The 27,829-nt window shown below is 43.4% G+C and overlaps 1 protein-coding gene across 3 annotated transcripts in view; it reads right to left on the reverse strand.

The window, feature by feature from the left end:
* Positions 1-2,741: 2,741 nt before the first annotated feature.
* SLC10A7 (solute carrier family 10 member 7) overlaps positions 2,742-27,829 on the reverse strand; it is a 241,279-nt gene continuing 216,191 nt past the window's right edge. The window contains exons 11-12 of one of the 3 annotated variants that reach the window (XM_045798878.2): positions 7,423-7,568; positions 2,742-5,268 (exon numbers count right to left, since the gene is read on the reverse strand). In XM_045798878.2, the coding sequence (XP_045654834.1) occupies positions 5,239-5,268; positions 7,423-7,568 (176 nt within the window). In that variant the 3' untranslated portion in view covers positions 2,742-5,238. The other 2 variants (XM_045798877.2, XM_087866486.1) reach the window with 2 other exon arrangements.

Below are 27,829 nucleotides of genomic sequence, written 5' to 3' on the forward strand. Positions count from 1 at the left end.
GTCAGACATGCACTCAGGGCTACCGATCTGGGAGCTCTTGCTGGTTTACAGCAAGTGGCTGATGCTGGGACAGTGGGAAAGGCATTGGGAAAAGCAGGGGGTGGGGGATGGGAAGAAAAATCGGACACTGGAATTTCTGGAAATGTTATCCTTTAAGGGATGAGTGGAAAGGGTGCATATGGAATGGACAGCCAGCCATGCCAGGGCCATGGTGGTACTCAACGGAGTGGAAAGGGATGCAGTGTGCTCAAGGAACGGCCCTCTGAGAGGGCCGTGACCACAGTGCCTGCTCTGGGAGCAGCCCCCGAATCGGAACTCATCCCAGGCAGGCATTAATCAGTTGGAATCAATATGGGGGCAGCTCTGTCAACTGTTTTATCAGATGGTTCTTAGACCCAGGGCTTTTGGGGAAGTTGGGAAAATTTCTGCTTGGAGTTCTTTGGAGTAGGCAGAAAAAGGCATGACACAGATAGCAATGGTGGGCTGGGAGGGCCTTCCTCTCCATGCTGGAACACAGGGATTGCTGCAACCATCTTGAAATTCAGAATCAGGTATCTTCATTAACTGATGAAGTAAGACTCATGCCCTAGTCACTTCCTGACTTGATTAGTGACATTTAATGGACTTTGTAATAGGTCTTTTGCATAATTAGAAGTCATGCAGAACGGAGCCTGACACCTGACTCTACACGTCCACGTCCCATCCCTTGTTGGGCAATGATAATGGCTGCCACCTATTGAGTTCTTGCCAAGTGGCAGGCGCTGTGACAAGCTATTTGCGGGGATTATCTCATTTGGTCCTAGTAACAAACCTTGGATGTCACACAACTCTCGTTGGCTTCGTGAGCGGAGAGGTGAGCTGTGAAATGGTATTTTGCTTCATCTTCAACATGCGTGGGACTTCTCAGGTACGGCTGTGGGGTGGCAGCTGAGGGGGTGGGGGTGCTGTCAGAATACACCACACATGAGATGCTAATAGCAGCGGGGCCCAGGGTAGGAAGTTGTGGTGAACACGCATCGGTGGAAAAGATACAGCATGAGTTTTTAGCACGTTGGCAAACCCGCCCAGGACGCCACACCGACAGCGGTGCTCTCTGTGAACGCCCAGAGTCAGAGTCTAGAACTTCCAGCAGAGAACATGAATCAACCATGTCGCAAGGGCCGCACATCTGGGATAGCGGGTGTCGAGGGAATGATCCAGGTGTATGGCGGAGACCAGGATGGATCTCTTCAGTGTGTTGTCTTTTCCTATCAGCGGACTCTAAGGCCTGGTCTCCCAGAAACCCTGGGCTCCTTCCTTCCGACGGTCTGGAATTTCTGAGTTGTTGAAATCATCCAGGGGACCCTCTATGACTCAGCGTGGTTCTGTGATTACATGGGTCTCGTCCTCGCCCGTGTCCCCAAGCACATGGGCCCCAGTGGATCGTTAGTGATGGTCATTTACTGTTTAACGCAGTTTCTCAGATTTGGCTCTGTGGATGGGTTTCCCACGGTCTACGAGGCAATGTTTTTCCCTTTAAATGAGGTTCTATTTTACTCACATTTGAGAAACTGTCCTATAGTGTAAATAAGATTAGTTGGCTTGCTAGAGAGAATAAACTCTTATAAGACCTTTTATTTATGTCTTATATACAAACCAATGATAGGATAATAATCATAATAATGTGTACCTACTCTTTGCAGTATGTTAAAATTTCTCTAAGGGAAACTCTTTATTTTTTATGCATATACAGTAGTCACTAATTCCGATCGACCCAACCTGATTTAGCCTGAATTATTGAGGGTTTACTGTGCTGTCAGAGCAGAGAAGATGAAAGTTGTTTGCTTATCACACCTGCAATGTCACCTTGGACAGTTCATATTTACACAGCTATGAAGTAACGCATTTCTCTGAGTAGCACGACACAGTTCCAGTTTTATTCCGGATAGGAACAGCAGTAAAGAAGTCCGTTTTCCTTGTAAATTAGTAATGATCTGTATGTAGGGAAGCGCTCTCTCATAATTTTGAAGCTTCATGTCCTACTATTAAGATCACAATTGAGAAAATCAATGCGTATTTTTTGGTTACGCTGAGCCAGGCACTGTGCTAGGCACCGCAGAGAAGCGGAAATGAGGGCCACGCTGTAGGAGAGAAATGCGAAGTCATGATTAGACGATGCAAAGGTTTCAGAACTTGAAGGACAAGTTCTAAGAGTATGTCACAGGGAGCAAGTCTGGTGCTGGCTGTGGGGGGGCAGGAAAGCCTCGTGGAGGGGGTGGCATTTCCAACAGCCTGCCAGGGAGAAGGGGATTGCTAAGCCAAGAAGACAGCCAAAGAAGAAGACACAAATATGGAATTCTGCAATCCTTCAAGGTAAGGCGCTCGTAAAGAAACGCTGTGTTTGGAAAAGGCATTCCAAGGCTCCGTCTTTTCTATGCCTTGAAAATATGACAAGGGTGCCTAGAATTCAGATCATTTAAATTCGGCCCTTTCTGTTTGGGTGTGTTTCTCTTCTGGTTGTCAACCCTATTGCAGAGAAAACAACTCTAACCAAAAAGCAAGAGCGAGTTTTGGATTTTAACACGATGCCGTGGTGGAGGTATTGATGACATGGATACCTGGACAATTATGAAGCTTATGTGTTTTTAACCACAAATGATATAATAGTACCGGAACGAATACAGAGAAATCGAGAGAGACTTAGAAGGCATTATGAGTGCATCTGAAAACAGGTTAAAAATAAGCCACAGGTTCTCTTGTGATTTCTGAAACATTTCTTTGTTTAATCATAGAATTATTTCCATCTTCCATTCATCATAAATAATCCACTTTATTATTTCACCAATCCTTTTGTAAAAATTTGGTATTTAGCATAAACAAACACTGAACATTAGCCAGAGGTGTGTTAGTTTTAAACAGAATAGGGAATTTTTAAAAAATACAAAATTTAAAACTTAGAAAACACATGAAAAGATTAACATTATCACCCATTAAAAAAATCAAATTTCATAACAAACACTTAAAAAAATGCAGGTGGAAAAATGAGTAAACATAAATATAATCTAATGTATTTCCTTCATAAATACATTTAGACAAAAAAAATGCATAAACGGATAGCCTGACAGTGCATAACACAATAATAAAATATTTTGAGGTTTTTTAATAATTACATCCCAATAAGCATGAATTACAAATAAATTGTGATTTTAATTTTTAATTTTTATTCTTTATGGAAAAATAATATTTGTGTAAAAAAAGAAATAGGCATAAACGTATCACTAAAGCCACCAAAATGCACTATGTAGAGATTATTTGAAAACAAAACATTTTTTAAAGCATGTTATAGCATTTTCAGTTGAACCTTATCCCATAATCACACCTACTGTAGGTGTTAGACAATAGAGGTAGATAAGTTGGGGAGAAAAAAAATCAGTATTCTGATGCTGGGGAGAAAGATTTTTATAGCTCAGACAGACAGACGGACAACCCCATTGCCTTTGAAATTCCAAGAAAATTGTAGGAACAAAACACAAAAACCTTTCTGTGCTCCAATTGTGAGCATCAGAAATATCGAGCAAAATTACTGGAGTTTTAGGTATGAGTGAAATTCTTGACAAACAGCCTGTTCACCACACATTTTTGCAGAGTCTGGCATTAGCCTTAAAATTTACACTGAGGATAACTCCTGTGAAATTGATGAGGTCCAGCAATATTGAAATGGTCAGAAGTAACACAAGATGAGACCTGGTTGTGACGATAATTACGAATTTACGCTACTTATAAACCTGGTAAGTTTCTAAGGAATGATCTTTTCTGTTGCTGACCACAGAGTCAGCCTCAGTGTGACCCAGGATGCCAATACTGTCTGTCAAATCAAGAAAGGACATGCAGAGAGGACGTGACAGAATGCTGGGCAGGAAACAGAACAACTGTCCCCTAGTTCTCTATATCTCTTTCTTCTCTATCTGTGTGCAGTGAAAGTTCGTCCAGCCACAGTCGAAGCAAAGATTGAATACTCCTTTGAAAGCTGATGCCCAGTTGGGGCCTCATTTTATTTGATCTTTTGGTTAATGAATGGTTTTGTATTTTCCGTGTCCATTTTTCTTTCCATCTGGCTACACAGAGTGTGTATATGTAACATTTGTTTGTGTCCATGACCTTTATATTTTTACTTATTCATAAGAACAATACGATTTAATTTCAAAAAACTGTTGCAAACATTTGTCAAATCTGCCAAGGAAATTTTCATTAATAACTCGTCTCAAATGCCTTAAGTGTGCTTAATTCAAGGATGAAACAGGCTGCTTCTGGCTAAAAGGGGCAATTTGTGCTCAGACATCTGCGGAACAAGAAGAAATTCTGGTCTCAGTTGTGGAATGTGAGTATAATCCATCATTAATTGTTGCTGTTTTCAAACTGACTGTAACACTTTCACGTCTCACATTTGGCTGTCAGGAGTTTGCAAGTGTGCTGGAAAACAGGTAAGAAAGAAATTATGGCAGAAAGAGGGAAAATATATGAAATATAATTTCAAAAAATCCTGAATACCAAGTCCTGTAGTTTACCTCAAAACTTCACTTCCTTCTAGCTCACACATCAGGCTCTTTCTTTGAAGCAGCTTATAATAAATTTAAGACACATAACACCACAATCTCTTATAATGGGACTGAGGAATTTCTGCGTGGAAACAACTATCTGAAGGAATGTCTAAAAAATGATGTCAAGAAATGCAGATAACTTATGCATTTCAGCATCTATGCCATCTATGACCCCTGCTGAGTTGATAAGGAAGAGGCATGTCACAGTTGTAGAAACAAAGAATCACACAGTAAATCAAAGTATTCATGAATAAGACTTTGGAAATTTTCACTGTCATCAGAAGGGCATTTTCCTGATGGTGTGACCTCATTTCAAACAGCACAGTAACTAGTGAAGGGTTGTACTGCACCAAAGGTGGTACGAGGAAAGCGTGTTTGCTTTTTGTCACGATCATGGTTTCCTATGTTTGGAAAAACAAAACAAAACCAAAAAAAACCACTCCAAAATACGGTACCACCCCTGGCAGTAACCAACAAAGTAGGTTTTGGAAATAACGCTCCTGCCAAATACATTTTAAGGCACTTAAACTGTTATATCATATTTTTGTGTAAAAAAATAAAATATGCATCGAAGCCACATTCACAAGTACAAGTCTTCAGAACTGTCTGTATGCACAATCCTGTACATATATACATCGCTGTGTAAAGACTGCCTCCTTCGTTATACTGTTGGCCTTGTCAACTTCACTCCCTATAAGAAAGGACAACATGGTGTTCAGAGCTGGACAGTATCTATGAACAAAACGAAAGCATCAATTAACACCAGATAATTTATGCCACTAGAAGGAAGACGAAGCCCACCCGCCCCCATAGCATTACGTAACCAATGATCCAAACCTCTGGACACAAACGGGTCCGCTTGCCCACCTCACTGGCCAGTGGACTTTGTCATTTCTCCAGCCCGATCTGGCTACTCACACCGTCCCGCTGTACACGGGAGGGCGGCTACGGGTCTCAATCAGTCTTACTTACAAAGCAGAAGAGATACCCATGGATACACTTATGATTGACAGTTTGTATTTATTTTTGTGGTCAAATGGGATGGGCAAATATTCCACACTTTCTGGATTATTCTAAGGTAGCCAACACCTCCCGGGTCCAGAGTGGTTTCTGTGCAAAAGGAGAATGAACAGCATTGTCCAATTTAGCCTCCCTTTTGGAAATGCTTCTGTCACTCTGCTTTTAAACATTTAGAAGACAATTTCATTCTATTTAATTTGTTGTTCACTACAACTGCATATTTTTGACCGAATATTAGGATTTTTAAATCATTTTCTTCATTCTTTGTCAAAATCGACGTGTATCAATGCTGACCAACAGTGCACACATACACTGACAGATATAAATGGAAGTTTTCGAAAGGGATAAATAGTAACAGAAATAAAAAGGCACTAAACCGCTCCTCTACCAACCCTTGAGTGGGCGGGCTGGAGCCCGGAGTGGTACCCAGTAAGCAAGGTAATCACCACCGTCCTGGTAAGTGGAAAAATGAATGAAGGTGCCGGGTGGGCTAACTTGTTCAGGTGGGATCCTGGGGACCTAGGGCACTCCTAAAAATAATGCTCTGTTTCTGTCTCAAGTGTCCTTGTAGTATTGGGGAAAGATTTTGGGGACCAAACAAACCAGGGTTCCAGTCCTCACTCTAGAACTGACTAACCCACCCACACAACCTCGAGCAAGTTGCTCGACTCCCCAAGCCTCCTTCCTAAACTGTCCCATGGCAACAGCAGAGCTTGCTCCCGTGTCGTAGATCGTGATGAACAACAGTGACAATAACGGTAATTATAGCAGCTAGCATTTATCAAACACCTGCCAGAGAATCCTCCACAACTCTGAGGAGCGGATATTATCGTCAGTCTCAGGGTGGCAGATGCTGAGGTACCGAGAAGGGAAATAAGGTGGCCAAGGGCTCCCAGAGAAGAGGTGGCAGAGCCCGCAGGCTGGCTCAAGGTCCACACTCCGAACCAGGTGAAGATTGGGATGTGCTTATTAGCACACACAGAGCTCAACAGGGGGTAGTGTGGCTATTCCATTTTCAGGACCCTAATGACAAAACACAGGGCATGTCCCTACCACCGGCTGTCTCTTTTTCCTACTCTTCTCCTGATAACAGCTGCCACCTTGTGTCCAGGCTCAGGGAAGTCCTGTAAGGTCTGAGCCACTGGGAAGGAGCCAGCCCGATGGGTGCTTTGATGGTATACACAGCATCTAAACTTTGTGTGAATCATCCTGATTTTATTTTGGCTGATAATTTAGGAAAACAAATCTAAAGATATTGAATACATTAAAAGACTCTGAGCTAAGTGTGGTGAAATTGACATTGTGTGGGTTCTTTTGCTAATTAAATTTTTTAAATGATCAAATGCATAGTTTTGCTGTGCAAAGAAGTTACTAGGTGTCTGGAAAATTAAAAATAAAGTAGGCATTTTAGATAAAGCCAGGTGCTATCATATTTAGAAAGGCATGTGAAATCAGGACACGTAGGAAAGACAGGGTGGGGGAAGGAAGGTGTATACCTCAGAGGAGGGGCATGGATATTCTGAGTATATTCACCTTTACCTCATTGCAGTATGCCCTCTCATATGAGTGGATTGTTTTAAAAAAGCTTTTTAAAACTGCATTTTAAGTCTAGTTGTACTTTTATAACAATATAAAACATGTAACCTTCAGTCCTCCTTTTCAAATTGAAATGGATCAATGCATCATCATTATCGTGATTGGCTAAGAAACTACGTACTTGAGAATGAGGATATGCTAGCAAAAGTTAAAGTATATGAACAGCTAAGATTCAGAAATAGCATTTCAATCTGATCTGGATTCAAAGGAGATCCTTCCAGAGTCTCACCTTCTGCCTTGACACCATCCAAGACTTTATTGTTGGCACCAACACGCTTCCCAGAAGGATCTGAACTGGGTGGTAGATGAGCAAGGGCACGGATATTAGAGACAGGTGCTCATGGCCTGCAAACACGATCTTCAGCATTGGAATTCCTGGTGAACAAAGAAGACAGAAAATCTAGAGTCAGATTCAGTCTGTCATCAAACTAAAGACACACGCCATTAAAACTGGAGCTCTGGACTAGGTCATTACCACCTTCCCTCCTGAACGTGTTCATAGGGAATGTCTCAAAAGACTCATCAAATCCCTCCATCTTCCTTTCACTACATAAAACTCTACGCTCCACCCCGAGGGGATGAAACTGAAAAGGTGGTTCAGTGTTCAAAGGCACCAGTAAATCCCACTGCAAATGAGCAGGCTGTCTACCAAGGACAGGAGAGAAGAGTTGCTTCTCCGAAGGCTACAGAATGTGAGTTAAGCAGAGATTCAAAATGGATCTTCTCTTGCTTAGTAGTGAAAACGTCTGCTGGAGGCCTGCCTGGCATCATTTTATGTCCCAAAGTTCACTTTTGAGGACCAAAAGGATATGGTAAGATAATATATGATATATACCATTATAAGTGGGAGGGTACTTTCACTAGATGAATGTTAATAAAGGCTTTGTGCCTTCTCTTTGGTCAGCGATATTATATGGCAGGTGAATTCTAAGATGAGGGCTGAATGTTCAAACCCCACAGTGAAGGTCTTAATGGAACTCAGGTAAGTGAATACTACTTCCTGAGTCTACCCTTCTACTAAACCAAGGGCAAGGTCTGCAGGTTTTGCGAACAGCTCCCTATAGTGTGTACCTATTAAGCTTTTGTAAGAGAAATCAGACGCCAGCAATTTGACTATTATTACCCATTGTTTTAATATGGCCCAGTTGTCAGGATTACTGTGTCTGTATGTGAGCTTTTTCAACGGAATAGCTTTAATCGCTTAGCTTCCTTCTTGTTTCTTTGAGAACAGCCTCTGAGAAGGACCCAAGGTCCTAAACATGCACACTGATGGCACATAAATTTTTATTATAACTCACTGAGGAAAGCTCTGCTTTTTCAATTATTTTTACCTTCTAATAAATTTCAGACCTTTATGCAAAAATGTATTTCATAGCCGCTTTCTTTTTCATAGCCTCACAAATCATTGCCGTAAACTGAAAACACTTAACTCGTCCCCAACAATCTCTCTCTCAAAGCTTGGAAAGTACACGTTTAGATTTTTGCACTTTCTGTCTTCTCACCAATATAAAAAACAAAAGAGCCTTCTTTTTAAAATAATAGACGTAATCAATTGATAGTCGAAAAGCAGCATCTGATATTATGATCCTGGGAAGTTATCATGATGAGAAAAGAAGAGCTGAGCGTCCTCCTCCTGTTTCCAGGAAAGGTTATTTGGCGCAAAGGGATGATGCTCAGGGGCGGGGGGATCAGGCTGGAGTAAAAGCAGGGCTCAAGGGGGCAAGTGATAGGAATATGGAGATACTGGTCCCTGGAAGTGATGACAGCAGGGGTTTCTGACCCAAAGTTCGTGGACCTTGGCTGCTGGGCTAAATCACGCAAGCTACCCTTTCTTGGCGAAGACTCGGGTTCCGCGTCATTCCTCAGCAAGCTGAAGTGGGCTCTGCTATTACAGTCAGTAAACAAAAAATGGGCTGCAAGAGAGACAAGGTATCTCAAGGTAAGCTACAGCAGGGAGTCACCTAGTGTGAGGAATTAGGTACACAAAGCTCGCAATAATGATGCCGATTGTCATTAGTGTGCATCGAGTGCTTTCTAGATGTCACATGCTGCCCAAGTGCTCTCCCAAGAAAGAATGAAGCCTCGTGACAACCCTGGGAGGCCGATGAAAACTAGTGTTCGCACTGCTTACTGAGGAGGAAATGGAGACACCTTCTTGTCAGGAAACTGGTGGGGTCTGAATTGTAACCCAAGGGGTGGGGTCTGAATTGCAACCCAAGCAACTTGCATTTCCAGCCGTCTGTGCCAGGGAAGGTTCAAGGTCTCTGAGGGCTTCAGTCCACCATGCCCCAGGGATTGCAGCTTCATTAAGCAGAAATGCAGCCTTTGGGTACGCAAAAAACTTTCTCCTCCAGAAGTTCTTTTGGAACTCCTTCCTCTTGGATGCTGCCCAGAAGCACTTCCAGAAGCAGCAGGCCACACCGAACTCCCCTGCTCCCCTTACCAGGATGTTCCTGTGATTGCCTACGCCTGAGGAGCTAAGTGAGGGCTAGGACCCCCCGCCCCCCCCAAGTGTCTAGGGCACACAGACGGAAAGACGGAGCCAAGTCTTTACTCTCAAGAAGCTTCCAGTGCACAAGTGACCTTCTACCTGCTTTGGACCCTCATCCCAATCTGTGCGAAGTTCTCTTCTGGCCCTGTGCTGGCTCTCCGGCTCTTGGGTCTCATCTTCTGTCTGTAGCTGCTCGGGGATGGGGCCGGGACTCTGCGAACATCACTCCTCCTCGTCTGCCGGACTCCAGACTCCCCGATGCTTCTGCCGGTAGGGGCACTAGAGGGAGGCTGGAGGAGGAGGTACTTGGGGCTGCTTCGAGCAACAGCACCTTTGGGGTGCAGCAGCAGTTGGCTCCAGCTGATAGCTCACTGTGCCCCTCCTAAGAGGTCAGAGCCCCCATTTCCTCCGCCAAGCTCCTAGGCTCTGAGAACCCCAACTTCCCTTTGTTCCCCTAGCTCTTGCTACTTCGTGAAGTTTTTTTTTTTTTTTTTTTTTTTTTAAAGATTTTATTTATTTATGTGACAGAGAGACAGCCATCGAGAGAAGGAACACAGCAGGGGGAGTGGGAGAGGAAGAAGCAGGCTCATAGCGGAGGAGCCCGATGTGGGACTCGATCCCGGAACGCCGGGATCACGCCCTGAGCCGAAGGCAGACGCTTTAACGACTGCGCTACCCAGGCGCCCCTACTTCGTGAAGTTTTTACTCCTTTTTGCCCTCACCGTCCCCCTTCCCCCCTTTCAGCTTTCGGACACTGTTTAATCTTTCCTCCGTTGAAAGAGTGCTTTCTGTTTTCCTGACTGACCCTGGCGGTCCAGGCGCTTTTCTTCCTTCGCCTGGTATTACAGTTACTCACCTCGCTGGACAAAGAGAAGGGATCCGTGAGGACTAGCAGCTGCTGCAGACGTTCGTCGAGTTAAAGAGGGATTTCTCCTCCCTGCTTTACGTGTCTGCAATACCTCCTCGTTAATCGTTAATCAAATTTCCTATCACTAGCACTCGAGCGACTGATGTGAAAAATATGACTGAACATAATATAACAGAGAAAAAAAGCCTAGCTTCCAGGGATCAGGACCCAAGTCCCTGTCACGTGTCCTTGCTTGTTCCTCTCCTGGGATGGATTCACAGCTCGATCACTTGGGGGGGGGGGGCAGCCATTCAAGTCATATGTCATTTGTTTCAGGAACCTCTATCTTCCCTCAGTCTTAAAATCCACCTTACTTTTCAGTCATTTGATTTCTACTTTCCTTCCCAATTATTAGGGTTTCTTCTCCATCTCCTATTTACCTGCGTCTTTCCATCTTTCTTTTTCCCTGCTTTCCTTTCATCCCCCTGCCCCCCCCCCCCCCCCCCACAGGAGAGAGCTTCCAGCCTGCATTTTCATTTCCTCGAAGGTCATTGTAGAAAGAAGTTGGGAGAAGCTGAGCGAGAGTTAACTTCTCCACGTTGGAGCGTTCCATGCTCTGGTGGCCATCCCTCAGAGGCAGTGAGTTTAACACATCGGTTCTAGGGCATATTTGCCACGTTGCTGTCACTATCAGGATGAGGACGCAAAATTCAATAGAGCGAGGTTAGGAACCTGCAGGAGCCCCTGCACTCACCATTCGGTGATTTCTGCCACTTGGTCATGAATTGGGCAAAATGTGATCTTCAAGTCCAATCAGAACACCAGCGGTAGCCCTTATTCCAGAAGCCTATGTCACGTGCGCCCTCTCATCCTCTCCACTCACTCATTGAGCAACTCACTCCATCATTCATTGCTCAGTCAGCACTCACGGAGCTGATGAACTGCTCTGTGAAGGCCGAGGCATGCCAGGAGCAGAATGAGACCTAACCCTGCACGAGGTGACTTCCTGGGCGCCCCTGTGACCGCTCACCCCGCCTCCCCAGAAGCTTCCTTCAGGCCAGTCAGCTCTCAGTGGCGTTCCCACGCTGTCTCCACACCAGTCTCTCCGACTTCATGTGTGTCCTCTCTAAGCTCCTTTCCGATTTGTGACCAGAGCGAGCACAAAATTGGATCCTGTCAAACCCCGCAGGAGTCTGTGACCCAGGGGAGACTCCTAAGTGTGGTGCACGAGGACTCTCCTGACCTGGCCCCCATCCCGCTACGTCTCGATGTCACGCTCCCCCCTCTGCTGCCTCTGTGCTCCAGCCTGGAGGAGCGCCCGTGCTGCTTCCCCCCCACTAGGCCTTTGCACATGAGCGCCTCTGGCCTAGAATGCCCACCACCCACGTCTCGCTTCACCCAGTCCTCTAGCCCTCAGCTCTTAGGTCGCCTCCTCTGGGATGCCATCCTCAAAGTCCCACGCTGGCCATCAGGTCCTTTCTACTCTGCTTACCCAGCCTGTGACTCGCTCCAGACTAGCGTTCACTGCACTTACTACCACCAGCGGTTTCTTCTTCATCTTTGAGCATAGACTAGGTGCTCCAAAGGAGTGTGTCGAATCAACGGATCTGTATTTTTCCAGATCCCATCACAGATTTACTGGACAGACTATCACTCCGTTTTCACGATATTCTTTAAGCAGGAGGAAAAAATGGCAATAATTTTAAAAAACCAAACAAACTTACTAGAAAGAGTTTTCTTTTTAAAGTAAAATTTAAATATAGGACTCTTTTCATCTTGCTATCACTGCAGTAATACAAATGAAGCGAATTAATTTTAATGCTCCCAGGTACTGATTCTGTGTCACCATGGTTGACAGGATCCAACTAGACTTTATGAGATGGCACTTGACTTTATGGAAGTGAACGCGATGCACGCATTTACAATTTTACCAGGGCTTTAAGCTGTCATGCTGAAAAATGTTTATAAAACATTAATCAAAAAATGCCTCTTTAATACAATGCATTGTCTGAAAGATGTTAGAAGGCGCATATTGTAAATGGATTCTTTTCCTGACTAAAGTAATTTCCACCGAAAGCATTTCCCCATTGCTCTACAGGCACACTGTGTGGCTAGATGAAGAGCACTTTCCCAGCACATTACTACTTGCTGCAAACACTTGGGAAATCAGTAATGTACAGCATGCCATATTTCCATGTCACACATGACACATTCGTCTAAAATTATCCAACAGAGTTTGACACTGTAGCATATTCCATAAGCAGAGCTTTCAACTGACATCTGCCAAGTAGGAACTTCAAGTGAGGGCTTTCTTCTTCTAACAAGCAAGTAAGGGGTTTCTTTTATCCTATACCCAGGATGGAAAGGATAAAACAATACGTACAAGCACGAGTTTTTTTTTCCCCCTCCCAATTTTAAATATGTTTATTTTATGTCCTCTGAATTAGAAAATTCCCTTTGTATCAATGTTCGAGTTGCAAGAGTTTATACTTTCTGTTGGATGGACAGTTTTTCATGCTTCCTTGAGAAACATTTTTCTTTCTAGATTAAATATGGACTTTAACCCATGCTGAAGGCTGAGGCTGCTCTATTGTTCATTATAGAAAAAACTAGCTACTTGACATCACTGTGCAATCTACTTACTTGTGGATGCACCATGTTCTCACCATCCCGCCATCCGTTCATTAAAAAATACCTTTCGGGCCTCTGCCCAGTGTTAAGCGCTGTCCTCGTTGTGGAGGCTATCAGGTCAGTAGTGCGGCCAAGGTCCCTGCCCTCCGGGGGCTCACCTTCTGGTAGCTCTTGGCCTGATACGTCAGCTTTCCTCCATCAGATGGATGCTATCTGTCAGCATAGCTCATGTAACCCGTTCTGCCACTGGCTCACCCAGTTCCTACGACTCAGAGTTTGGGGATTATCTTTGACTAATTCCATTTGTCTTCTTGCCCCTCGATCAAGCCCCTGAATTCTGTCGATTCTTTCCTCCATCTGCCACTCTCCTTCCCGCTCAGTTTTCACTGCCACCTGCCTAATTGAGTGCCTCAGAAAATCGAGCCAAGATTACTCTTACAGTCTCCTGACATCAGCCCGTCTTCAGGCTCTTCCCTTCATCAATCCTCCAAACCCTGGCCAGATTAATCTTGCCCAAACCCACATTAATTAAAGCCAATACCCTGCTCAAGAATTACAATGACTTTCCAGTGCCCATTCATCACATTCTCTCCCTATTCAACTTCAGTAAAGAACAGTTACTACGGCCACCATTTTGTAAGTGCCTGCTGCATGCTAAGTGCTTTGCCTGCATTATCTCATTTAATCCTCCCGGCAGCCCTGTGAAGAAGTAGGGCCGGTTTTCCCATTTAAGCCTGAGGAAACCGGAGTTTAGGGCAGTGAAGTGACTTGCCTGACATCATACATCATGCATTTCAGTAGAGGCACAATTGGACCTTGGTCTATTTACTTTTAATCCCTGAGCCGTGCCAACTCCATTAAACCAAACTTTCCCTTGCCAATTGCTGTCACTGGCTCCGGTCTAGCACTTTCTTGTCTTTGTAAAAACTGAGTCTCTGTTGGATCTTGCCCTTTCTCCCTACGTGCCTAAATCCTGTGGCTTCATTCAGGCTCAGCTTTCTATTTCCTCCACCCTGAGGTGGCCTCTCTACAGATTTCTTCCTTTTTTGAGGAAAGAAGTCGCTCTTCCTCCTGGCATCAGATAATGTAGCATTTGCTGATTCTGCCATTCTTTTCTTTGGGGTACGTTTTGCTTTCCCCTGAACATAGGCAAAGTATGACATTTGTCCTTTAATCTCCTGCAGTATTTAAGCACAGGACTGTTACTTAACAAATGACTGATTATTTAAGAATAGGTACTAAAGGAATGTTTCCTACTTGAAAGGACAGGATATAGAAGGAATACTAGTTGCTTTGCTGAAGTCTGCAGAGAGAACACCTCCACACACCCTTGGGGAAAGGACTGTATTTCCTAGCATAAAATTTGCTGTGGCAGGAAGGAGAGAAACTGGCCTGACCGAGAACACGAAATTTGAAAGGAGTACTGAAGTGTGGAGCAGGAGAGGAAATATGTTGAAAAACACCGTCTGTGTTCTTTGAAGTCTAATATTACACTTACGTGCTCACTTAGCCAAGATCGAGTATATTCCAATCACCTGGGTCATTTCCCGTCTTTCAGGCATTCATTCGCCCGAATTCACATGACTTGTTTTCCATTTAAAGGCTTTCTCAGACTTTTCCCTGAGTTTTGGAGAGAGCTGCTGGCAGATCTGGAATCCAGTTGCTTCTCTCCTCAGTTGTCATGGTGATTTCCCGCTTTTGTTTAGTCTGTCCTTAGTTAGAAACACCCATAAGTTTACTATCTAAATGTCCCACACATTGTTATTTGGATTCTATCTCTTCCTCAGGGAATCTCTCAGAAAAGACCGCGCTCGCCTTTAAAAGTCATTGGGATAGATGGTCTCCCCAATCACAAAATAATCCTGGAAGGCAGTTGCTGTTTGAGCAACAGAGACACTCGTCCAGCATCACTGAGTGCCAATCTCTGTGTCTCCTACACACACACACCCACCCCACCCCCCCCCCACACATACACACAGAGTCCTTCTCTTTAGAGACAAATAGTCGCATAAAGTCAAACTCACTGGCACTAATTTATGTCAATTACTGAACAAAGGAGCAATTACATGCCATTTCTAGAGCACAAAATGAGGCCATGATCAAGTCCAACAGCAGTTTTGGAATTTGGGTAGAAAAGGCTTTCAGTTAGGGTTATCCTAAAGCAGGCGAATTTTCAGTAATATAGCTGTCACTTTCCTGCAGCGATTTATAATCGACTATATCCAGTAGCCTACGTGAGGCAGGTCAGTGTAGCAGTGACGAAGCCTGACACGGGAGTCAGAGCCCTGGGTTAGAATCCCATGTCTACCACTCAACCACCTGTGTGACCTTGGTCGGGCAAGTTATTAAACCTTAGTTTTCACATCCGTAAAATGTACTTATTGTGTAGGTTTTTTTTTTTTTTTAATAAATGCCAAGTGAAATAATGCTCAAAGTCTGAGAAGCAGTAAGTCTTTGTCTATGTGTCAGACACTCTTCTGGGTACAGTGAATTAATGGGTAAGCGCCCCCTCCCCCTGCCTTCAGGGAGCGTATGCTCTCACTCATTTACCAGGGAGAGAAGACAGAGACTACCATGCCAAATCTAGGCAAAGAGCCAATTCCACTCAATAACAGCATCATGGCACACGGCAGTGAGAGAACGCAGCACTGCTATCCAGGAACACAGTGGTTAGGCAAATGGATTCAGTGACCGTTTGGGTTATTTTGACTTTTGTCACTTTTTAGTGGGGGGTAAAAGAAAGGCCTGCTACTTCTAGGTCAACGGGTATGGCTTGGCTCGCTGCCCATCAGAGGCCTGCTGGATCAGTTAAGAGCTCCCCTAAGATATGGCCTTTTGGAGCAGGCGGTATTTAGTCTGCACAGCCCCCAGAATTACATTCTGCTTATAATCCTGGCTATTTCAGGACTCCCCCGAAACCCCCTCTGGTATGTTCCAAAGGCTGGCAAGTCCACTTCCTGCAGATTCCCCCAGGAAGGGGGACAGGATGTCACAGATCGTGTGCTCTGTTCTCATTCACTCCCTTCTAAATGACTGGTCTTCTGCTCAAATTCTCCAAGGTATTTTAATATGCGGATTATGCTGCTTTACCCTTGCCAATGATTTACATTTTACTTGCTTCCCTGTTCTTTTCGTGTCATTCCATCTTTAACCGGAATCTCCTGCCATATTATCTTTGCTATGACTCTACCGCAGCTGTATGAGACACAGAAGAAAACATTTTTGTCCTTTTTGTACCAAAAGACACCCAAAATGAGGTACAACTAAGTAACATATGCAAACATGAGCTCTCTAGCAGTTTCCCCGGTGTCCCAGTGTGGGGTTCGTGGAACCCACATAGATGTTGAGCGTTTCCAAATTTCTGAATACAAAGGCAATAACAGCAGCTCCGGGATCTCTGACAAACCCCCCTGGCTAGATCTCTGGCAGAAAAATACGATCATCTTGCCCCAGTTTAACAGATATGTACAAATGGAATTTTCATTTCTAATCTCTGAAGCCTGAAAAATGTCATATGGTTGGTTATCTCTGAAGATAGCATAGGAGAGGGAAAGGGACATTTTAAAATCCACAGAGAAGATGTCCGCAAACGTGCTTCACAAACTGGCCTCAGCCTCTCTGTTTTCCTCTTAGGAGCTCATGCTGCTCGCTCACCACCCTCCCCTTCACAGTTAGGAAGGTTTTACATGTCGGATTTCTTTTCTGATGTACAACTTTTGAGAGATTTATTCTTCATCTTTCAAGACCAGAACCCCCAAAATATTTTTTTATACAAAAGGGACAATTAGGCCTGGAAGAGCAGGGCAATTAACAAGTATAATGTTACAAGCTACAGGTCTAAGACCATTATGAAGAGAAAAGAACCATCTCTGCAGAAGTCAAAAGCTTTCGGAAAGAGAGAGCAGTGCTGGTGTTTTAGTCTTTCAGCAATCCTATCTTGTACTTCCGAAGCCGCATCTGGAGTTCACGGATGTTTCCGATCTGCATTTGTACGTTGGTGAGGCAGAATACGGATTGTGGAAGGTAGTTACACAGGGCTCCCTCTGGGTCAGGCACCATTCGGTGAGTGTGCAAACATCAAGTCATTCCCTCCTCACGTCTACAGTGCGAGTACAGCTTCCTCTCTTCTCTCCATTTCTCAGACAAGGAACCTGAGGTAGCAGTCAGGACCCATCTCCCCAAGGCCAGGCACAGCTAGTGACCGGGGGGACTGGTTCCACCATCCGTGGTCTTCAGCTAGACTCTGGGCCTGCAATGCTTGAATGCTCATTTGTCACAGTGCCGGCGGACCCCAGAGAAAAGAGATGCTTGATAACATTAACACTGAAGACAGAGGGGGAAACCTAAGAAAAATAATATTTACACAAGAAAAGTCTGAAAGGAAAAGAGAGGTATTCCTTTCAACACAAGTGCTTATGCTTCCGGCCTTCCACTTGCTTCAGATAAAAGGTGGTTTTATGACCATTTTTGGCCCATTAGGAAAAGAAAAGATGGTGTTTTAGTCTTTAGTTACCTGGGCTGTAAGCCCATCACTTTGCTGAAAGTTTTATGTAAATAAAGGGGCAGGAAAAGACCAAAATGAGCAGCTGGTGTTATTTCTGTTTTGAAACAGGTACGTTCTGATTGGAAAAGACGTTGAATGAATGGCCTGAGTCGGCTCACCAGATGCTGACAATGAAACATTTAACTCTACAATTGAAGGTTTCTGCCCCGGAAGATTAGGCACACCTTCACCTGTCTGACAGCGCTGTAGGAGTAATTAGCAAGCAGGGAATTCCAGAATGAATTAAAGAACTGAGCCACGGAGCCTTCATTCAAATGCTGGCTGTGTCTTCCAGGAGGGGTCACCATATATATGGAGACAAGGTGGGCAGGAAGTAGATCGAGATTACTTTTTTTCCTTTCCTAGGCTGTGAAGGAAGAGCCTTTTGTCTTCTTAAGAGAAAATCTGGCTAATATCCATGCTCACAGGATGTGAAAACACCAAAAATAGACTGAGGCTTTCGTGTGACAAAAACAACACAAGGCCATCAGAATATGTTTAACGTGATCGCCAATACAGAGCTGCCCCGGCTCAGAACAGAAGTCACTCAGCTCTGGCTCTGGAAAGCCTCGTTGAATTTTACAGAATTTTTTAGATATGTAAATGAAGATAAACACTCAAATCTTTTTAGTCCGAGGCACAGAGAAGCGGGCGGGTAGGACGTGAGCGTCCACGGATCCGGGACAGCTCCCACCCTCTAAACATAGTGCTCCCTAAAATTTTGCACTGATGACCCTCTTACTGGTGGAGAGTGGGACTTCCGGAAGGCTTCCAAGTCTTAGTTACATGGTAAATGTGAGGAAGCCGTGGCACAAATGCACAGTATTTTTTTAACATACATTTTTTGTTTTGTCAACATGGCCATTAATCACCCTCTGGCAGTAACTTTCTTCTTGATGGTACCATGTTTATGATGAATGTCAACCTCAGAAAAGATGTCTCCTGACACAAAAGAATGAGGCAGTTTTGATTTGGGGATTAGAAACCAGCACTATTTATCCTTAAATCCATCTATTCTATTTTTTTTAAAGATTTATTTGAGAGAGAGAGAGAGAGAGCACGCAGGGGGAAGGGGGAGAGGCAGAGAGAGAATCTCAAGCAGACTCCCCGTTAAGCACAGATCCTGACTTGGGGCTCGATCTCATGACCCATGAGGTCATGACCTGAGCCGAAATCACAAGTCAGACACTCAACCGACTCAGCCACCCAGGCCCCCCTAAATCCTTCTGTTTTAAAAAGGTTGACCCAGGTTTCTGTGGTTTAACTTGGCTAGGTGATGTCCTACTAACCCCCTCCTGCCCTTTATTTATTCTGAATGATATAAAAAAGGGAGAGTTAAGGCCTCATTTAGAAGGCTTTTAGGCAGAGGAAGAAATTAAGAAAGTCCTGGGAGCCATTTCTGGAAATAATGATGTTTTACTAAACCCCTCTGTTTTCCTTAACCTCTGAGTACTTCACATATCTAAGAGAACTGTGGTTTTGGGGTGCCTGGGTGGCTCAGTCGGTTAAGTGTCTGCCTTCGGCCCAGGTCATGATCCCGGGTTCCTGGGATCGAGTCCCGTATCTGGCTCCCGGGATAAGCCGGCTTCTCTCTTTCTGTATGTCACTTACTGTCACTGGATGGTTATATGTTTAAGTGTTTGTCTGTTTAATCCTGCTGGAAAGGAAGCTAGCTAAGGGCAAGAACTTTTCTGTACCTTGTTCACTGCTATAGCCCATGGGGCCTGGCACAGGGGCTGGCATACAGTAGGCACTAAATAAACACTTGGTGAGTGAATGAATGGATCAAGGAAACTGTGTTTTAAAAGCATCTCTTCATCGGCACCGGCCCTTCCTGTTTGGTTCTGCCATCAGTGCAGAAGGGTTTGTTTTTTACTAATATTGAGAAAGTTTGCTCTCGCAGTACGAGAGTCAAGTACTAGAGGTGACGAGTTGTGTACAGGCGGCACTAGTACGTAGAGCAAACGTGCGGCAAAGAAAGCTCTGGGAAGTGTCACGGCGACACTATCATTACCGCTCGGCTTCAGGAGAGATGACATTTCAAACGAGCCGGCTTCTGGGGACCCAGGGCTCTTCCGAGCTGTGCCCAATTTCACATCTCCTCTTGTCCCCATGGTAACTTGTCAAAAACCTACCGAGTACCCCGTGGCTTTAAAAAGTGGGCAGCTAACTTTAACTTCTGACTGCAGTTGTGTGGCTGGGGCTGTAGATGGGGACAAGGAGGTGGAGGCTGTCCCCCTCGTTTTGCAGCTGCAGGCTCGTTTGTTCTTTGCTGGAAAGAGGCATGGAGCTGGCTGTCATTAAATACATGCAAACGGGGTTATCGCGTCTGGTTCAATTAAGGGAACTTCTGGGAAGAGATGCAACCAAATAAATAATTGGAGATGCAACTCTGAAATGCCAACTGTTATTCACAGGCCTCTGTGCAAGTGGAGATGGAGAGACACGAACTTCAAGTGAATGAGGTCTCCTGGGTGAGAGTCTTCAAACGCAGTAAACCACTGTTGTTCTGTGATGCACGTTTTAGCACTGCTGCGGGCACACTTTCTAAATATTAATAATAATAATAATAATAAAGACCAAACCCCTCTGCAACTGACAGCGAGCGCAGAGCTGCGGGGAGCACTGGGAGATGGGCCGTTGTCAGCTCTCCTGGACATGGCGAAGGCTTCCTCAGAAAGCACCAGCCCCCAAACACCATGGTGTGCTCCCCTCTTCTTGGGCATTTCCGTTTCGGAAGCATGGAGCGTATGTGACTTTGGGTGCGTTACTGATTATTAATGTGTAAAATTAATCTCTGTAGAGCTACTTCTAACATGACGGGGTGGTTTTTACTTTGAAATAAATATGAAACTCAGGAAATAGAAGTTTGCACTAACTTGATGGCACTAAGAGTTAACATTCGAAGCACACAGGATAAGGATTTCATACATACTTCGAGGGTCCCCCATAAGCCAAGCCCAGCTGCAGTGAAGCTGGTGCGGGTAAACATTGGCTCCTCTTGCTCCTGCCCCGTCACTGAAGTTGAGCGAGCGGCGGACAGCTAACACAGCCTTCTTAGATATTTCCAGAAGCCTGGGTGGTGTGATAGAAGGGACCTGGTCTTTGACACCAGAGACCTGGGTTTAAATCCTGACCACACCACCTACCAGCTATATGGTCAGGTGATCTAAGCCTAATACCCTCAGTTTCCACATCTGCTCAAATGAAGTTAAAGTAACTGTCTCAAAGGGGAGTTGGAGGTTTCAGTGACACAGGGTTTGTTTTGTCACCTAGTATGGCACCTGGCATAGATGATGGCGATCAGGGTTATGATTGTGGTTAGAAAGAGCATTATGAGATAGTATTGTGGGGCTCAAATTTAGTACTTTACAGGACCGACCAGGAAGGGGCTTGCCACTGAAATCATCCAGGGTGAGGTCTGAAGCATTCCTAAAACTTTTGAGAATGGTGACTGCTGAGGACTGCTACAGGAGCTGAAACTTCATCGCTTAGGGTGTTGCCAAAACTCCCCCGGCCTTCATCTGTCTACGACTTCTGGTTAAGTGCTTACAGTTCTACTTGGGTTGCTGTCCCTTTCAGAGTGCTGACTTCTGGAAAGCAGTGATTTTATCTTGTGTTTCTTTAGTCTTCTTTCTGTTTTAATTTTAATTTAATTTTATTTTAAAAAAGGTTTATTTATTTATTTCTGAGAAAGAGTGTGTGCGTGAGTGCATGATGGGGGGAAGGGGCAGAGGGAGAGTGACAAGCAGACCCCCCCCCCCCCCACTGAGCAGGGAGCCCCATGGATGGACACCAGGCTCGATTCCAGGACTCTGAGATCATGACCTGAATAGAAATCAAGACTTGGAGGTTTCACCTACTGAGCCACCCAGGCAACCCTCTTTTCTTTCTTTTTTAAAAATCTTTCCACAGTATTAATTATACTGTAAGATTTTTTTGAAAAATTATATATATTTCCTTTCATGAAGGGACTTATATAAGGATAACTTTCAAATACCAGGCATGCTGAAATTATTTTAAACATGCTTAAACTTTACTCTCAGCTTAAAAAAGAAAGCTTCCCTTTTAGAGCGGCTGCTAGGGACGATGGGCAGACACCTAGTGAACGGCTTTCCTGTGATCAGGTTATGACTTGTGACATACCGGCATACTTCCACATCCAAAAGCTGTGGTTTAACCACATTGATGCAAAGGGAACTCAAAAGACCTTTGAAGTTCAGGCACAAATATAGATATAGTTTAGAAAAACAGGAGCAAGTTTTTATCCTTTGTAGACACAACCACAATATCACATCCTGAGGCCATGGAAAGAGAAGGTAAGTGATTCTGAGAAACTGGAGTCCAAGCCTACTGAGTTGCTTTAAAAATTTGTTGTTGTTGTTGTTGTTTTTTATAATAATATTTTTTATTATATTATGTTAGTCACCATACAGTACATCCCTGGTTTTTGATGTAAAGTTTCATGATTCATTAGTTGCGTATAACACCCAGTGCACCATGCAATACGTGCCCTCCTTACTACCCATCACCGGTCTATCCCATTCCCCCACCCCCCCCTGAGGTCCTCAGTTTGTTTCTCAGAGTCCATAGTCTTTCATGCTTCATTCCCCCTTCTGATTACCCCCCCTTTCTTTATCCCTTTCTTCCCCTACCGATCTTCCTAGTTCTTATGTCCCATAGATGAGAGAAACCATATGATAGTTGTCTTTCTCTGCTTGACTAATTATTGTTTACCTTTTTATGCTACTTTGTAGTATGTCATGAGCATCTATGTCCTAAGTATCTCCTTTTGGCTAATAATGAGATAAAAAGTATGCATATCATGGCCAGACTAAAGTTTAAAAAAAAATCAACACCCAAAACCAACCAAGCCAAGTTGACCCAGACTAGTTTCCATTATCATAAAAAAGCACTTACCCAAAACTTGCCTGAATGCTCTGCTAGGTCAAAAGCTTCCCTAAAGACCTGGGAGGGTGAGCCAGCATCTCTGGAAACCAAAAGGTGATTCTGGATGCATGTATTATGGTGGCTCTAAACTTTCAGGGGCATAATACTGTTTTTTGGTATGTTTTAAAAATCAGACTCCAGGGTCTTACTCTTGAAAATTCTGAATCAGATCAGGTCCAGTACTCTCCTTTGTTTTTTCTTTAAAGGAAGTGATTTGCTGTAATTTAGAGGGCCACCCTTGGGGAAATGTTGATCTTAAGGTACCCCTTTGAAGGCTCAAGATTCTGGAGCCGAATACCTTTCAAAGTCAGAGAATTATTGAATGTTAGAACAAGAAGGGCCCCAGAGATCATCTAGCCTAAATTTTTCATAGCTAGTGAACCACGGGACTGATATAGAGCGCAAGACTCCCTGAAGAACTCCCATTACAGCTCAGTACAGTGGTTAAAAGCCAGACCTGATATAAGTTTTGTCTCTGCCACGTGGGTCATGTGACTTGGACAAGTTGCTTATCACTTAGGAACCTCACTTTCCTTCTCCGAGGTGACTGTGGGAATGATGTGAGCTGGTGTGTGTAAAGGACTGTTGGGAGGTGCCCTACACCAGGGTGGTCATGCACAGGTTTCAGATTCTTTCTGGCAGACACTGTGTAGTGGCCAAAGAAAGAATTTTAAGGTAGGTCAAGGTGAGCCACACCCCCACAAGCTGGCCAGCAAGTTTGAATGAAAAAGCAAACTGCCACACACACAGGCATTTTTAACTGAACACATATTAGTACTCACGCACAAAAATAGTTTAAACAACCTATCCCGTCGACTGAAAGTCCCAGCTCTGACCTTTCAAGTGCTCTCACCAGCCCCTTGCATGCGGTCTCTCAAAGCACACACAGCAACGTTCCAGAGCAGAATTCTGTGACCCTTACAGTCAGCCTCAGGCAACTCCAGGTGCTCCTAAGAGCAGCACAAAATCATGTAGGGATGAGCCTCCAGCACAGCCCTGAGGATTTCGGATTCAAGCCGCTGGACTTGCAAGATCCTTTGTATCAAGTAGGAAGTGTCTCTAAGTGTCTACTGATCAGTGAGCGTCCATTTATTACATGCAAAGTAACAAGTCAGTAATTTCATCAATAAAAACCTATTTCAGAATTCATTATGCTGATTAGCAAAATCTCTGGTTGACAGAGATACAGGTAACAAAAGCATTTGTTGGCGCTGCCTCTGGAGTATTCCCTTTCTGATAAAATAGTAGCTGAACACTTGGGGGAGAATTTTCCATTAGACCAACTGAACTCTAAACTAACCAGTACATACCTACATGATGCCCACGCTGGGACGCAAAAGTATTTTCAAGTAAATTACTTCACGTAACAAGCACACAGCACAGTGTTTGCCCATTAAGTACCCAAATACGGTTAGCTGTTATCATTATTCCTACTACTATTAAAAACATGATGAATAGAGACACAATTAAAAAATAAGTAAACCAACAGAAATTCTCTAATATAAGCTGCATGAATAAACTCTAAATGCTGGTGATCTTATATTACTGCAAATCAAGAACTGTTTTGAGTTTTAATTTACCTCTGGTTCCTACACGGTATCAGAAATTTGGGTTAAAGTTCGATTAAAAAAAAGACAGTAGAAGTGAAAGCCTACATGGTAACTATCTGAGGAAGAGGATAAAATCTCACCAAGCAGGTATAAGGTAATACTTCTCAGACCTTGGATTATATACCATTATAATGGGTTTATCTACCACTTGGATAGATTATGGAACATATCATATAAAGTAAGAGTGCATGTTATTTTGTAAAACTTTCCCACGCAAGCAGTGCATACCAGATCACACTGTAAAATGTCTTTCTAACTGTTGGTTGTAGTTAAAAATGTTTGACAGTCTCCGGCATAGGAAAACGTGAAGGAGGACGAGAAGCCTGTGGGCATCGGGGCGCTGACCTTCCCGATGAACCTCCTGGCTTATCATTAACATTAATGGTACTTGAGGGTCAGGGTAATAAAACCAAAAACCAAAGAGGTTTTATTATCTTTAATTTCAGACTTGCTGCCTAGAACCTGGGAACTTCCTAAATTTTTATTACATAAGTCTAGATATGCTAGTAATGATTTTCAGACACCAAACTCAGAATCAAAAATTCAAAACAAAATAATCCACAGACCTCTGTAGAACATAAGTGTGCCATTTAGAGAACTTACATTTCTTTCTTTTTCTATATGGATCAGAAAATGGTACATTATGACGGACGCTCCCTCACTTTTCTTCAGCATAGTAGTAAAATCTACTGTGTCTATAATTTCAGTGGCATCTTTAAGAATCTGTCAAATGACACAGGTCCCCAAACTGCCTTTCCTTACACAACTGTAGCTCCAGCAGCAAACTGCAGGACAGACAAGTATTTATGGCTCTGGCCCACACACAAACGTCTATTTTTTGTCTCTACTCTGGATTTCTATTTCCATTTTAACAGCTTATTTAGTCATACAGTACTATGGCTCTTAGTTTGCCAGAAAAGAGTGCAGACAGTGATGACTCATGAAAGGTGAGGGCTGACCCATCAAGACTCACTTTAAATAGAATATAGAACATAACTTTTAGTTTGGCTATTATGTCTTGAAATCTTTTTATTTATTTTAAACTTTTTATTTAAGTTCAATTTAGTTAACATATAGTCTATTATTAGTTTCAGGGGTAGAATTTAATGATTCATCAGTTGCATATAACACGCAGTGGTCATTACATCAAGTGCCCTCCTTAATGCCCGTCACCCAGTTACCCAACCCCCCCAGCCACGTCCCCTCCAGCAACTCTCAGGTTGTTTCCTATAGTTAAGAGGCTCTTATAGTTTACCTCCCTCTCTGTTTTACACTGTTGGTGGGAATGCAAACTGGTGCAACCACCTAGAAAACAGTATGGAGGTTCCTCAGAAAGTTAAAAACAGAACTGTCCTACGACCCAGCAATTGCACTACTAGGTATTTATCCAAAGGATACAAACATAGTGATTTGAAGGGGCACCTGCACCCCAATGTTTACAGCAGCAACATCAAACTATGGAAAGAGCCCAGATGTCCATTAACAGATGAACGGATAAAGAAGATGTGGTGTACACACACACACACACACACACACACACACACACACACACACACTGGACTATTACTCAGCCATCAAAAAGAATGAAATCCTGCCATTTGCAACGATGTGGATGGAGCTAGAGGATGTTATGCTAAGTGAAATAAGTCAGTCAGAGGAAGACAGATACTATATGATCTCACTCATCTGTGGAATTAAAGAAACAAAACAGATGAGCATAAGGGAAGGGCAGAATACAACTTTTTGTTATTAAAGAAGATAGAAGGAATGAGTGTCAGTGTATGACTGGGCCACATGGAAATAATGTGCTTATGGGAACAATTAATAGATAGTAAGTATTTTTAAACTGTTTTTATAACTAGCGATGTCATCAGAAGTGATTTTCTTTTTTAAATAATTAATAAAATACTTCAAACTCACACTGAGATTTCACATTCACAATATTTGGAATCAGTATAGCACTTTTTGGTCTTCAAAGTACTTTTGTATCTTATTATCCACTGCAATTCTGGAAGTTTGGAGGCTCGGAATCCGGTCTCTATTAGTTATACGATCTGGGATAAGTTTGTCAAATTTTGCCAGGCTTTCATTTCTTTGTAAGCAGAATAAGATAATTACTGACCTGCTACTATTCAAGGTTTTTGAATTATATGATTTAATGAGCTCAATGCTTTAAAAAGTGCTTCCCAATTGTGGGGCAGTTTTATTAAGACAATAGTCTTCATATGCCAAATAGATTCACAGATAAGCTTTAGGGGAAAAGAACCATAGGAATGCAAACTTTCATATTTCAATCCCATTTCCTCTTGAGAAAATAACGCAGATGTTATTAAACGATCTTTTTCAGCCCAAGTTACAGGTAGTCCTGTCTCATTCTCAAATAGCTTCCAAGTAAAACTGAAAATAAGATCCTTTGCAGATTCCTTTTCTCTTATGAAACTCTTTGGAGTATGAAGGTATTTTTTAACGTCTTTCGGAAGAAGCAAGAACTGTATTTCCTTTGTGTAACATTGTAGCGTTATTTACATAACTGTTCACGAACTCTTTTCTCTTTCACACACTGCAGGGAAACTTGGAGTGTAAAGAACGGAAATATCAGTTACTGAGCACAGACTCACAGAAACTGAAGCCTGGAGGAATGTCACGTGTTGTCTTGTCCATCTTCTCATTTTACAGATGTGGAAATTGAGGCCCACAGCAGTTACGTGATTTGTTTCAGCTTTTGGTGAGAGAATTGGAACCTGAATCCCGGCTAGAATCAGGGATGTGTTCTTTCCACTCTTTGCAGAATCCCATGCCTTACCAAAAAGTTGTATTTGTTTTGCTTAGTGCATAGTTTCTTGTCACAGTTCAGCTGTGTAGCTGCAACCATGGCCTCATAATGAAGGATAAACGACGTGAGGGAATGCCTGCCTTGATTCGCCTTTGTACGCGGTGTCTACAAACGTAAGACATATAGTGGACTTTTAATAAGTGTTGATCATGATATTCTAAAATTTCAGTAGCAGTCTTCCAACTCAGAAATGCTTTTGGAAAGGAGAAATGACTGAGAATCTCACAATGGACGGCCAGTAGTCAGCTGACATGCCTTAAGAGTGTGTGCTTTCATTTTGCTACTTAACATTACAAACGAACATAAACACTCACTTAACTTAAGGACTTCAAACATCATGAAACATCGTCTTTCTTGGTGTTGTGAGAATGTTTTTTACATATATTGGAACTCTAGATCAGCAAAGTGATTGGAATACTCAAGAAAAAAGGACAAATAAAAGTGAAATACTAATTCCACAGAGTATCTTGGATCGAATTTCTTTCTTGATGAGATCTATTGACTGTGCACTGAGCCACTGTTAACCAGGGTACAAGCCGTTCTTCAATCTCTGCTATGGAAAATATCTTGTCATTACGGTGACACAGATTATTATTATACGGATATCGGCATCAAACTACAGAAGAGTCTGGGAGAGTTCGTGGCTTTTACGGCAATCCAGAGCAAGTGATGCTGTCTTGACAAAATATAAAATTACCTCCAACCCTGAGTTGAAGTCTAGGAGAGCAGCA

The sequence above is a fragment of the Ursus americanus genome, chromosome 13 (assembly GCF_024610735.1).
Source record: "Ursus americanus isolate L20-20 chromosome 13, mUrsAme1.1.p, whole genome shotgun sequence".
Classification (NCBI taxonomy): Eukaryota; Metazoa; Chordata; class Mammalia; order Carnivora; family Ursidae; genus Ursus; species Ursus americanus.